The sequence below is a fragment of the Brienomyrus brachyistius genome, chromosome 4 (assembly GCF_023856365.1).
Source record: "Brienomyrus brachyistius isolate T26 chromosome 4, BBRACH_0.4, whole genome shotgun sequence".
Taxonomy (NCBI): domain Eukaryota; kingdom Metazoa; phylum Chordata; class Actinopteri; order Osteoglossiformes; family Mormyridae; genus Brienomyrus; species Brienomyrus brachyistius.
The window spans coordinates 30,103,824-30,118,648 of record NC_064536.1 but is presented as its reverse complement, the minus strand read 5'-3'; the positions used below and the strand labels follow the sequence as shown (position 1 = coordinate 30,118,648).

Genomic DNA, 14,825 nt, shown 5'->3' with positions numbered 1-14,825 from the left:
CTAATATAATTTTCAAATGTTATCCAAAGCAATGGACATTTTTTAGAAAATGGGGTCAAACAGTCCCTCAAGTGACTAAGACTTAAGTGCCTTGTTCAGGTGTTACCGCTGGGCTTTGATCCAACATCCTAACGATCATAGGTAAACCATCATGAACCGCTGAGCCACACACTGCCCCCCACATGCCCGTAAGCAAGGGCTCCGCTTGGACGGCCATAAGTACTCACGTTGACAGCGGCCCTCTCGCTCCTCGAAGCCGGGCTTGCAGACGCAGCGGCCGATGGGCACCAGCCAGCCACCGTCGGCGCCGCAGAACATGCGGGGTGGTTCCAGCTCCTGGGCGTCACCCACGCAGGAGCCGCGCACCTCCACCAGAGCTGAGTCGCCGCCCGTCACCGTGTCGGGGAAGAGCGCCAGGTTGTGCGCAGCGTGCGGGCAGCGCTTGAAGAAGACGCGCACGGAGACCAGGGCGATGCAGGCACCCACGTCCTGGAAGGCCAGGTAGAAGCCCCTCATGGTGAGCCCACCGATGTCCCGCACCTCTGTGTTGAGCTTCATGACACGGTCGCCCACGTCGGTCTGCGTGAAGCTCTCATCGGCGGCGATGGTGTCGATCTTGGTGTACTGGCTCTCTCGCACGTGTCGCAGCCCCCCGTTGTCTGACTCGTGGTAGTACAGGTTGAAGGTCTCCTTGCAGGTGCCTGGCACGCCCGGCAGGCTGTTGCAGTCGCGCAACGTGAACTTCATCTCCACGTAGACGCGACGGGCGCCCTGACGGCCGATGTGCCCCGTCCGCAGCCAGTTGTTCTGGCTGGCCTCCATCACATTGCACACCTGGTAGGTGCGCATGGGCGTGTTCTTCTCGTCCATCACCGTGATCTCCTCCCACTGCATATGGGAGACGGCGGGACAGCATATCAGAGGCTGGGCCACTCTCAAGGTATTATCGGAAATTTGGGGATCTGTCAGAACTTTTTTGCCTGAACTCCTCTTCACTGTATAGTTATTTCAAATTCATGTATTTTTTAAATGATTTCTGATACTAGACTTCCTAGCCCAGTCCTCAGACCCCCAGACAGTCCACATTAATGCTCTCTCTGCTCCCAAAACACCAGTGGCAGGTAATTGGTGTTTTTGATTGGCTGGGAATTCGGGGGCAGAAAAAAAATTGACTGTCTGGCAGTCCTCAAGGATGCTGGGAAACACTGCATTATAATAATTCATAAGTAATTAATGACACGTGGCATTCAGATAATGACTCCTGACCATTCATAATGATTGGATAGTCAGTGATGACTCCTAGTATACAGTAATGACTCCTGGCACTCTGTATCTGATGACTGACACTCAGTTATGACTCCTGATGTTCAACAATGAGTCCTGACCATCCATAATGATTCAAGACAGCCAGTAATGACTCCTGAGACTCACTAATGACTCCTGGTATATGGTACTGACTCCTGTACATCCACTATGACTCCTGATGCTCTCTAACTGACGACTGAGACTCAGTAAAGACTCCTGGCATCTGGCAGTGACTCCTGATCAACCATAATGATTCAGTCCCACAGGCTGTGAATGAAGGGCTGGTCTGTGCACAACGTGCCCTGTGCCTGGTGTCTAATCTCTCATTACCGCTAGAACTCAGAAGCCGTCTGCACAAGGCGGAATCCAGGCATAGGCAAACTAGGCAGCTGCCTGGGGGCCACTGCGCATAAGGGGGCCCAGACAGAGTCATAAAAAGTATATTATGTATTCATATAAATATAAATACAAATAATTACATAAAAGTAAAAAATAAAATGAAATACATGAAATTAAAATGTTTCTGTGCAGGCAGAAACATGGCAGGCTCTGACTATGGCCAGAACAGGCAGCTGCCTAGGACCCCCAATTATCTGCATTACAGAGGATGTGAAATGATCATCAATTTTCTTGGTAGGGGAGCCTCTAAGTAAAGCTTTGCCTGGGGCCTCTGAAAAAGTAGATCCAGCCATGCATCAACAGTCGTGGGAGATCCCACCAATCAGCTTCCACTGAAGCAGAGCACATGTGGTTAATGTATAGGCCCAGCGGCTTCTACTCTCTGTGGCTGAAAGACTTTCTGTGGCTGAAAACACTTCATTATTTTTTTCCTCATACCCTGTAACATTGCTCATCGCTCTATTTCTTGAAGGCCCCCTCGTTTATCCATGACCATGAATAATCTCCAAGTTAAGCAGCCCTCAAACATCTGGTTTTCGGCCGGCACCGTCTCCATCGACAGAAAGGTAAACAGAACAGTGAAAGTTAAGCCAATTACGGCATCCCAAGTTCAAGGGTCAAGGGTCAGGCTCGGCAATCCCCTGCCGATGAAACACCAGACGCCAGGCATGACCTTTGCCTAGGAAAATTGGGCTGTTGAAAAGTCAGGGTTGTTGCCCTATTGTCATTTGGGGAAACAGAGCCAGGCATCAGATTTGGGGTTCTTTTGGGTGGGTAGGGTGGTTATATCACGGACAGCTGCCATGTGAATTTCTCCCCAGGCTCTGACACCCACTCCTGCTGGGTGAATGACCGGGACAGGAAACAGGATGTGACATCATTTGTGGGTCATCTCAACCATTGCCCTGTAGCTACTATTATAGCACTCTACCCACTCTACACTGGTTCCAGGGTGTAACAGAACCCCCCAAATCCATATTACTAGTCGGTTTGTGTCTATACATGCATAACCTCACATATGCGTCTACGTGAGTGTGTGTGGTTCTTTCAAAATAAGATGGATCAGATGATGATGCCCAATATCACCATCCTTATCATCATCATCATCATCATCATCATCATTACCTTCCTCTTCTTGTGGCGCAGACCCGGTTCTGTACTCACCCCCTCGGCAGGGTAGGCCTCCCAGCCCAGGTCCCCCAGCGCTGACATGGAGTCCAGGAGTGTCACTGCAGAGGAGAGCAGAGGACAGATGATCACCCCACTGCACCGTTTCCAGCACCTGCTCGGGTAGCAACCATCAGCTTCTAGCATGCGCTTGTCAGTGCCGCTCAAGACCCATGTGAGACTCTCTGCAAGCTTCACTACAGGCACCCCCCGTCTGAGTCAAAATGAAATCGGCATGCTGAGTTGCTGTTCTCTCAGAAAGTGGTGCCCTAGGTGGCTGCCTATGTCACCTAATGGGCCAACCAAGACCCGGTCTTCGTACTTCGAGGCCCTGTCCCTGGTTTTAATGGTTCTCCATTTACGTCTGGTATTTCACTATTAAAATGTAAAAAGCTCAGAGTCCTGAGGGCAAATGGCCAACCCCAGCGTTTGTAGTATTGCAGAAGAGCGGTGAAAGCTCACAGACGACAACGTCAGCTACAGAGAATTTGTGTGGGGTCTCCTGGGTGGACAGAGAGAACGTGCAAGGTCATGCGTGATGCACGGTGAATTCTTAATGCGCAAATATCGATCCCAGGGCCACTCCACATCTCAGGGGAGGCCATAGCTTTAAAAATAAAACCCACAGTAATGCTCAGAGCCCAAAAATTCACATCGGTAATCCGCCATATTTGTGGCATACATCGTTTCACCAGCATCCTTTGCTCCTTCTTCATGACCTCGTCCAGATCACAGTGGATGCAGACTTGTTTTAATGGCCCGTCTCTGGGCTCCTTCCACATCAGCCCAGGATTTATGTGTTTGAAAAGCTATCAGATATCAGGAATCTGGGGGCAATCTCCTGGTTAAATGGTGGGCTGCTTCGATTTGATTTCAAGGGGCTGATAGGATTTGTAATGATTTTCCCGTATCTTAACTGCACTATGGGAAGACTTTCACCTAGGCTATGAAGCTTAATACGGAATCTATCAAAGCAACAAAAACACTTTTTTAATTTAGCTACCTCTTACTAAAATGACTGGATCTTTCATTAAACATAGACATGGGCCTACACCCTGCTTTAGCCTGTTTAGCATTGAAATAGCAACGTGTTGTTTGTGTCCCTCTGACATTTTGTTAAATCTGCCAGCATTTCCCCGCAAAAAACAAACAGGTTTGCTACAAAACAGAATCACGCCATGTCATTCATCCCACTGTTTCTTCAATATAACTTTGATGGTAAAAGTGTGCCCCTTTTTACAAAGGCATATCCTTCTGATGTCATCACAGGTAAGGACATTACTCTAGCCAATAATGATGGCAGCCATTTTGGTGCCAGGACCAAGCAGTAAACATCCTTGGTGATGTCATGTATGTCTGGTCCGATAAGGACACAGTCTGCCGTGTTTACAGAACACTCAGTGACTGTTGAACGTCTCACACCCATCAGTGATTGGTGTCAAGCCAAAGGAGCTCGTCAGCAGTTATTAAAAGAGTACAGACTCACACAGGGCTCGAGAAGCCTGTTAACATTCCACACCTGCATTCTTCAGATCTGCTTGATTGTCATTTCCGATTGGAACACTGCTCTGAACTGGCGTGAGCCCAGGCACTGTGCAAAGTTAATTTTTAATCACCCCCCCCCTCTCTCTGCTGACAATTCATTCCTCCTGGAACTCTCTGATAACACACATACCCAATTCATACAAGTCATAGCGACCCAGCTCCCAGCCCAAGGTCATGGACCCATCCACTCAATGAAGGTGCCAAAATTAAATTTTTCATGGACCAGCTAAGGGTTTGATGTGCAAAACTTAACTATGTGAAACCACAGTGTGCATGATTAGTTGGGTCAAAAATTGCATGTAGCTCAACAAGTAAGATCTTTTCTAGCTGAACAAATTCAGAGACCACAGAACATTTTTTTCACTCCTTTCTCAATTCATGCCTGTGCATCTGTGAATAACATATACATTTTTGAAAACTGCAGCCTGGTTCTTTTCTGTTTCTCATTAATGAAGGGCTTCTTCCTTGTCTTATGGAACTTCAGTCCTGCTTCTAGGAGCCTGATACGAACTGCCCTAGCAGTGCACTTCACACCTGCACTTAATGTTTCCCATTCCTTTTGAAGGTCACTTCATGTCATCCTCTGATTCATGAGGTACAGTCAGATACCTAAGTTAACTGTCATCTCTGGCATTAGAAAGTCGCTTCCACCCTTCACCTGGCTGGTTTCTGGTATTTCTCAGTATCTCCTGCTTCACCTTATTCTGTTGTACTGCTGACTTATAAATTTTGAACCTGGAAGCAACCTGCTGCTCAGCGTATCCTTCTGCCGGCAGAACCATGATTAAGCCGGGATTTAAAAATGCAGATATGTTCAAAAATATAGAGTGGTCTCTTAATTTTTTCCACCACCATATAGATTTAAAACACCCAGTAATTCAGTGTGGAAGGGACATTGTTCTATGAAGAAGTCCCTTAGTTCAGTAGTCTCCAACTCTGCTCCTTAAGATCTATCACCCTACAGAGTTTACACTGTAAAAAAAAAAGTACAGGCCTGGTATGTTTTGTTCCCAAGGTACAAACAACATTCATGTACCCAAATTGTACAAAAATGTACATTTCTATACTTTAAATGGTACCCGTATTTAAAACTAGGTTACAGTTGACAGATCCCAGTGATAAGTAACTGTACCTTCAAAGGTACAAATTGGTAGAGATGCTCCCTGGGTTACGATGGACCGTGTTATGATATTTCCACTTTACAATGGGTATTCGAGTTCCATTATGTTTTTCACTTTCGGTACCTTATTCAATAAATTACATAAGATATTCAACACTTTATTATAAAATAGGCTTTGTGTTAATGATTTTGCCCAACTGCAGGCTAATATAAGTGTTCTTTATCATGTTTTAAATGTAGGTTCGGCTAGGCTATGATATTTCTTAGGTTAGTTGTACTGTATTAAAAAGCATTTTTGCGTTCAGAACATAACCCCATCATAACCTAGGGAGAGGTACTTTTTTTCTCACAGTGTAAGTGTAGCCCTAATATATTGTACTTCATACAGATATTCAGGCCCTTCAATAGCATCTCAGTATTCGAGCCAGCTTAGCTTCAACATGTCTGGTTCCAGTACTTTTCTTTGAAAGGCGTGTTAAATTAGGGTTGCACCTAACCTCTGCAGGGTGGTAAATGGTGGTACAAAGTGATACAGGGTGGTACAAGCTCTCCCAGAAGCAGGGTCAGTGACCCCTGCCTTGAAGGCATCGCCTACAAAATTTTGCATCAGTGTCCTCGTGCCGCGGTTACCCGGTGATATGGAACAGATGGATGGAGAATAGATGCTCTGCTTCCAAGCTCAGCATTTCCACTCTCATCTCCAGCAGCTGGACTCAGACATTGCTCGCCTGACCCAGTAACACATTAAAAGCCCCTCACAGTGGTGGGATCCCAGCATCCTGTTGGCCCACTTAATGTTAATCGAGCAGTCGGACCTGAATGAGTTTCCCTTTCCTCTCTTTCTACCTGTCTGTGGCCGGATTTATCCATCGCACTGAAAACCACGATCCATGTATAAAGACCGACATGCGATATTTAAGATATGCTGACCCAATAACGGCCGTCTTCAGGAAGTGTGGGCATCGTAAGAGAAGCATTTTGTCTTGTGCCCATTTGAACTTCCAGAAATCTTAAACATTTGGGCTATATTCATTATGCCGACTTCCTCAGCTATAAAATGATGTTTTTGTTCCTTTTCTTATGAATGTCAGGGACAAGCGAAATACCTTTAAAATACTTGAAATTTCTTTGCCAGCCTTGGGTTCTACAAAAGGCTATTGAGGACAGGTACACTGCTCCATTCCTTCATAAAGACAAAGAGAAAATGTCGATTTACAATGGGAACAAGGAGCCAGTTTTCAGCCGACTTTGCAGCTGACAGCAATTACCTTGGCCCCAGTCTCCCGCTTTCTCCGTTTATTTTAACGCGTGACGGTGTCGTATCACGTCACCTCCTTTCGTTTGTCCCTTGGCCCGTTTTGTGCTGCAATAATAAATATGGTTCAGTCGGGGGTCTCCCCACCCCCACCCCCACCCAGACACATGAGTAAGGCAGCAGTCGTGGAAAGAATCACAGAGAAATTCCTCCCCCGTTGGTCCGGAGGAACTTAAAACCTGCAAGCTGCCAGCCTTTATAACTCAATCGGGCTTTGGCCCCCTCCCTGGGAGGGAAGATCTGACCTTTGTCCCTGGTAATATTCCGTGATAAACCAAAAGATTATACATGCTTCTCTTAACCACAGGCTGGTGGACATGGATCTGGTTCAATCTGGATGCTAAACCCATCAGAACTTTAAAGACAAACAGGTATCATCATGTTTGCAGGGAAAGATAATAATATGGCCATTCCACTCTAGGAAATTTGAGTCGAAATATAGACTATTTAGCCTGACAATTGCACCAGGAGAAACAGTTGTCACTGTCACCGGCTCCCATCCCCGACGTTGTGGGGAGGCACGTAATGATCTTGTGACACAGGCTGTGGCTTCAGCACTCAAACTGCATAACCATCATTACATAATCCATTAGGACGTATAGTACAAATTGCACTCGAGTAGAGATGGTTGCATCACGTAGACCGTGCACATGTACACATAGAAAAACCCTAATAAAGTACATATAAGGACCTCTCCACAGAAATAAACCCATAGGATACACGGACCTCTCTCACGGATCAAAGGTACGGACCACTCTCTCCCTCAGAACTTCACCCCTATCACATGGGATACACAGACCTCTCTCACGGATCATAGGTACAGGCCATGATCTCCCACAGAACTACACCCCTATCACACGGAGAACCAGGTCAGGTGACACAGAGAGGTCATTCAGGAAAAGAAGTAGGTTTAAACTCGTAGGTTCTGGTTCAAATAGTGTATACCATGGAGAGACTGCAGATACTCTTTAGAAGGTGATACGGTAGTATGAGAAGGTATGTCAACATGCAGGTTTTGAGACAAGCACCCACATCCTTGGCAGAGGACGCCTCCCACAAGCATCTGCGTTTGTGTGGCCCACGGGAGTACAACGCAGAGTCTCACATCCTCGGCAGGGGATGCCTTCCACAAGCACCTGCGTTTGTGTGGCCCTCGGGAGTACAACGCAGAGTCTCACATCCTCGGGAGGGGATGCCTTCCACAAGCATCTGCGTTTGTGTGGCCCTCGGGAGTACAACGCAGAGTCTCACATCCTCGGGAGGGGACTCCTTCCACAAGCATCTGCGTTTCTGTGGCCCTCGGGAGTACAACGCAGAGTCCCACATCCTCGGGAGGGGACTCCTTCCACAAGCATCTGCGTTTGTGTGGCCCTCGGGAGTACAACGCAGAGTCCCACATCCTCGGGAGGGGACTCCTCCCACAAGCATGTGTGTTTGTGTGGCCCTCGGGAGTACAACGCAGAGTCCCACATCCTCGGGAGGGGACTCCTCCCACAAGTACCCGCATTTGTGTAGCCCTCGGGAGTACAACGCAGAGTCCCACATCCTCGGGAGGGGACTCCTCCCACAAGTACCTGCATTTGTGTGGCCCTCGGGAGTACAACGCAGAGTCCCACATCCTCGGGAGGGGACTCCTCCCACAAGTACCTGCATTTGTGTGGCCCTCGGGAGTACAACGCAGAGTCCCATATCCTCGGGAGGGGACGCCTCCCACAAGTTCACAATAACTGCCTTTCACTGCCATGAACCTTCCCTGACCCTAGTGAGGCATTTTATTAACCCCATTAGATACTTCTCCACCGGTTAAGAATCTCGTTGGATGTTTGCCTCACCTATTCCGTAGCCTCGCTCACATTTGGCATTATCCAATAAAGTCTCAAGCACAATTCAGTGGACAATAAATGTCTACCATCGCCCAGCGAGTAAAAAGCACCACAGGCAATTTCCTTGGGTATGTATCTGGGAATCAGATGCTTTTATCCTGAAGAGAAATATGTGCTAGGGCAGTTTTTCCAAGTGGACACCGGCAGCTCACACCCAGGATTTGATCCAGACAATAACCGGTTCTGAGCTTGGTGTCAAAATCATGCTTCTCTCACCCCGGTCCGATAAGGCAGTGGTCATACTGTTCCTGATAAGGTGCTGGTGGGGGAGGGGCAGGAGTGTTTTCAGCTCAGCCTTTAAGAGTGGTGGCATTCACTACCCCAGACAGATGGGGGGCGTGTCCTCTGAGTGTGCATATATACACCCAAGAAGGAGCCCATGCACACAGGCATATGAGCTTTTGAGAAACCCATGTTACTTTTACTTTAAATATACAAACCGGGCCACAACAAGGCTCGAAAATGGATAAAAATTCCAAAGAGTGCAATTTTGGCACTTGAAAATGCAGTCATTTAAAATTTTGTTTATTTGGCAGGGTCATCTCTGTAGTATCTGGTTTTCAGGATGTAAAGTCTTTCAGAGACACACACACGCACACACGCATATGGCTGCTGTCAAGAACGAAGGCATCCTGACCTGGAAAAGAGATGCCACTGGGAACCGAGGGGGTGTCAGCTCATGCCAGCAAACGCCAAGTCACAGCAAGCCCGCTGACCTTGAGGCTCTGTGCCCCTTTTCAATCCCACATTCCCACGGCTTAATTCCACCAGCCCGACACAGTCGAGCCAGGTTACAGAGTAAGCAACTGCCGTGAGTTTTAAGTGAGGGGGTGTTGCCCATGTGGGAGATGCTTGTGATTAAAGACCAAAAAGGCTTGAGTGCAAACAGGCTTAGTCTTGATTCAATCAGTGTAAATATTCCAATATCTAAAAAGGACAAGCGGGTGGAGGAGCAGTCCAGTGACCAATGCTCTCTGCCCTTGGCATAAAGGTCTCTGTGGTGTCCAACAGCTGCCACCTGCACTCGAGCTCAGGGACCACAGCATGACCAGGTCAACATCCCATGGTTCAGTCGAGGCTGACGTCTCGGAGCCGAAATAATACCCCATGCGTCGGGAAGTGACCTGGGTACTCGCAATCGTCACCCATTAGTTATTTCAGCTGTGACATACGGCGTCAGGACCTGTATGAATACCAGTAGGATGAAGTGGCGGTGTAGTAGTGCAGAATACCTGCTTTATAGACAGCAGCCCTAGAGATGAGCATCAGATAGTGTCCAATAAGGGACACAACCACAGGAGAGCACAACAAAGAGCGTGGAGGTCATCGCATAGATCAATGGTCCTGGCGATTATACGCAAAAAGACTGGAGGGAGATTGCGGGAATCACGATGTGTGTTGGTCATCTGTTTAATCACGCCAGCCCTAAGCATCGACCCATGCCAAGAAATACGTAATTGCCGATAGATACAAGCACCAGGCAATTGATGCAATTAAATGTACGAGATGACCCCTGACCCCTCGTTGACAGCTCTGCGATACTGTCTCATTAAACACAACAAAATTCCCAGGAATTCCAGCCTCATCTAGAGGCTGCTTATCCGCTTCGAGTCACAGAGATCCAAAGTCCATGTCTGAAAGTGTATGTCATGGTATGTCCTAGATGGGGGCGCTAGTACTTGCCGACAAAATACCCAAAAACACCCAAGGATAAAACTGATTAGCATGCCCTCAGACTTTGAGAAGAAAGTCAGTGTCTTGATCAAGTCTGGCATCCATCCAGATTCTCAACTGCCATGCCACCTAGTGCCCCCCTAAGTGCATGACATATATAACAATGAATGTTTAGATTAGTCCTAATAAAAGCCAACAGACTATAACGTCCTGCGGTATTGAGTGCACTGCCAAGGTCTCGAAGCTGAAATTGCCCGTGTCAGGGCTGGGGGACAGGGCTGTAAAATCTGAAGCTGGGGGTGCAGTGTGGGGAGATGTCCAGCTGCTGTCTGGTATTCCTACCGAATGAGGGAGACAAGAACCAGCTGGAAAAATACAGCCCCCCAGCATACAGTGTCATCTAACATGGCCAGGTGTTGGCACTGAACCAAAGGCAGAGAGCGGCACCTGTCAGTCACGGCCGTGGATGAATCCAAGGTCAACAAAACACCCAAAGACAGGATCCATCGCTGCGTTACATTTACCTCAGAGGTTGGAACTCGGAACTGGGAATGACGTCAAACACGAGTTAACAGCATCCAAATACAGCAAGTCAGAAAGCCATTTAGCGTTACCAGGGACCAGTTTCAAAGGCAAGATGTCTTGTTTAGCTGGACAGCTTGCTGGATTTAAGGTACCTAAGTTTAAATTGGTTTTATTTTCATTCACTTACATTTAGCCAAGACTACCTTAAATCCGACAAATTATCCGACTACACAAGAAACTTCGTTCTAGACTGGTTAATTGTTAGGCATTGTTAGCAAGATTAGTTGATAACAACTGGTGTTTTGCACCTAAAACTCCATACCAACAAGTCCACGGATAGCAGTTGGGCAGTATTGTGTGTATGACCACTTTAATGAGCCATAAATCAAATGTACGCGCTAATAAACAGTATAAAACTACTGCTTTAACTGTTGATAAAGTGTGCAGCCATCTTGAATTCTGAGCTCAGGTTTGTGTCGATTCCTCTGAATTTGTCAGAGTTCTGACTTCAGGGGGAGTTCCAGTTGAAATTTCCAACTAGGAACTCTGAATTTGCAAGTTACGAGCTCAAATCGAATGTAGTATAAGATCAAAATCAAGAAATCTGGATATCAACTGGGGGGAGAGGGTAGACTTCAGACTGCTTTGCTTGAAGACCAAGCGCTCACCATCAGCAGGTGCCAAATCATACACGCCAAAGCTTTGTTTCTCAGCAAAATCAAGCCTGGAAACAAGCGACCCTTAGCTCCTCTCCAGAAACCAGCTGTGAGGACGGCTAACAGAGAGCACACAGACAAGTGTTTGGTCATCCCTACAGAACCAACCTTGGAGCCATACCAGAGGTCTCTCCTTGCAGACATTCAGCAGGTAAGCATACATGGGACCAGCTGGGTGGATTAGGAAACCTCAGTCAATAGTACACAGCTGATAGGAGACCCTTTCATGTTAGATATTAGGTTAGCAGATACCTCCATAGAAAGGTGAATTAGCACTGGAAGGTTTAACTCAGTCTGTTGAGGTTATGTACCTTCCACAATGGCACAAAATTGGTTCGATCTTCCCTAAGAGACAGAGCACCTGCTGGCTGCTGACATCTTCTCAGAGGTGGGTGTGTTCATGACATGGCAGGTCCACCCGCCCCCTGAAAGGTGTGAATTTCCGCAACCTGTTTTCACAACCTGGTTTGTATCTCCTGACATTTCTAAAGGAGTTCTTTTCATATCACATGGCATCAAGTAAATAAAACACATACACAGCGATCTAGAGGTGCGAGAGTGCCACTTTGAGCAGCCCATAAAATCAGCAGAGGTCTCTTTGAGTCACCTCATTATCTTTAAATGAAAACTAATCTTAACACATTGTATAGTGTGACTCGGGAAATGGAGAGGAGAAGAAAGAACAAAGAGCATCATTCCTGAGCAGTTTTCAGACAGGGGACTTGAAATCTGTTTGATCTAAAACTCGGCACATTCGCCCAGAGAACGACAGACACACAGTCCAAAAGCCTGATGTCATTGTAATTCATCTCCACTCCCCTGATTCCCCCGCAAAATCTCACCTTTGCCCTGCTTTAGATGTGATTCCCATGACCCTGAAAACCATGCAGTGAATCTTTGTCATTTTCTTATTTCCTGGTGGAATAAGTCAGGGAAAGATCAGGGCTAACAAGCAGCAATATCGAAGCTCATCAATCGGTCGGATTAACAGTTGTCTACCCATTACTGGTTTTGCTGAAGTGTCATTCCTTGTTTAACGATCGGCTCTTGCCCGTAATAGAACCATCCATATCAATTGTGACACACAATCACCTACTCGCGCACAAACGTTCGAAGAAGTCAGTGCGCCATCTGCTGTGCAGATACAGTCACTGCAGTCAGAATAAGGATTTCTGCGCAGCAACGATTAGACGACGGTCTCTAGGAATTCATTGTAATGCTACATTTGCATCATTGAGTGTGGTTTGTAGTTTGCCAAACGTTCGACCATTTTTTGTTCATGGTGTTTCGGTTTTGTGAAGTACTTCAGCGCAAGCTAGATCGGAATTCAGAGAACAGTTCACAACTGGACCTACCCCAGCTCTAAGGATGGCAGCTGAGTGCCGACGCGAATAACAGGGAAACGCGAAAGATGCTGCCCTATTTCCTCTCCCGCTCTTTCCGTGGGAAAAGCATCTTCCCGTAGAGCAGCTGTCTGCGCTGACAGCTCTGTACGTTCAAAGTGGTGCTCCAAACGAAGCCGGGGGTTTGCGGATTAGCTGAAATACTCAGATAAGTATCATACCCACTTTCCATTAAAGCACCATCTGCACGATTGCTCCACTGTAAAGGTGACAAAGCTTTTAATCCAGGTATGATCGCTTAATACACCTGGATGAGTCATAATTAACATTGCCATCTGAAGTATCAGCCCCGGCCATTTATGCTTATATTTGTCTGTCTGAAAGGAACTTATCATTTGTGCGAGTCTCTTCTCTTAATCTGTTTTGAACATTTATTGTATTCATTATTTTTAGGGGGTAGCTGTACCCAGTAAACGCAAAAAAAACTTCATAGCCGTGTGAAACCTTAAGCAGTCGCGACTGGGGCGGCCGCACCTTGCTTCAGATGGTACCCCGTGGTCCGGACAGACCCCCAGCTCCGATTCATATGAAAAAGGCACGGACGGGACACTTCGCGTACAGTGGATGGGAACTGGGTCCAGGTCGGCTGCGAGCGCAAAGGTTTTAAGCAATAAGCTACGACTTCATGGGTGCATCACATTTAATTGGATTTGTGACTCTGCGAAGCTCGTAATTCCAGAGAATATGTCTCTGATACAAGAAAGAAATTTTGATTAAAAAAACAAAAACAAATGCCATCTATTTATTAAACGCTTCTTCAGAACGTGTCATTCAGAGGAGGCATGGCATCGCAACGGAGTGCAGCGAGAAGTGTGGGACCTCAGCGGGGTCGGGTGAGATCCGTCTCCCACATTATAACAATCTAGTGGATCAATGGGTAACGCAGCAGTCCGATCACCTGGAGTGCCAGTGAAACCAGTTTAAATGATAACAGCGGGTTGATGCACTCGCGGGGGACACCCTGCAATTTTTCGTCTTGTCGTACGGATCAAGGCGACGTACTATATTCTACAACAATTTCTATTTGTACTAACACCATATTTATATTTACAAGGTTGGCAAATTGCTCATTTCTAGTTATCAGCCCTAGTTGCGGAGACGTATATAGGGAAACTATGTATGTAGGGTATATAGATCGACTTACGGCGTAAAAGCCGAACCATTGTGCCCGACCTCCGTAAATCAAAAGTCGCATGTAAAATACAAAAATTACAACGAAAATACCGCTCTCTCTATATAATTCTCTCAATTATATGTACATGCATATATACACAGAATCACATCGTGTGTATATATATTAAATAACACGCAGGCTATACTGAGTGGGAGACTGAGGGAAATGCTCGTTTCTGGTTTCTCGCCGCTTCATAAACTTTACCAATTGAGCATCGATAATTAGTGGCAACTGATGCTGACAGCAAGGGAACTTTGTGTTTTTGTGCCTGAAATATGCAAAATTAAAATTGCCGAACTCGCAGGATTTTCCGCGCTTCTTGTCCGTTTCCCCTGACTTGTCCATGATTCATGCCAAGCATCTCTGCGGACAGCCGGCGCCTAAGCACAGCGAAGCCTCAGCTATGAAATTCAGATTTAACTGGAGAGACAAATGTAGAGAAATCATCCTACCTTCATTTTCAGGGTAATTCCGCAAAGCCATGTTCGGCGTGAGCGCGTACAGGATCAGGAAGATTGGGTAAATCCAATGGACTGGCATTTTCAGGCATCCCTGTGCACAAACTTACTGATCCCGGAGAGCTGGCTGTGTTGGAGAAG

The 14,825-nt window shown here is 46.8% G+C and overlaps 1 protein-coding gene across 1 annotated transcript in view; it reads right to left on the bottom strand.

Annotated features, from left to right (window-relative positions):
• Window positions 1-14,825, bottom strand: part of LOC125740808 (ephrin type-A receptor 3-like) — a 61,899-nt gene extending 47,074 nt beyond the window's left edge. Inside the window, exons 1-3 of the mRNA XM_049012463.1 lie at window positions 14,679-14,825; window positions 2,869-2,933; window positions 228-888 (exon numbers count right to left, since the gene is read on the bottom strand). Of these exons, the coding sequence (XP_048868420.1) occupies window positions 228-888; window positions 2,869-2,933; window positions 14,679-14,766 (814 nt within the window). The 5' untranslated portion in view covers window positions 14,767-14,825. The remainder of the gene's footprint in view (window positions 1-227; window positions 889-2,868; window positions 2,934-14,678) is intronic.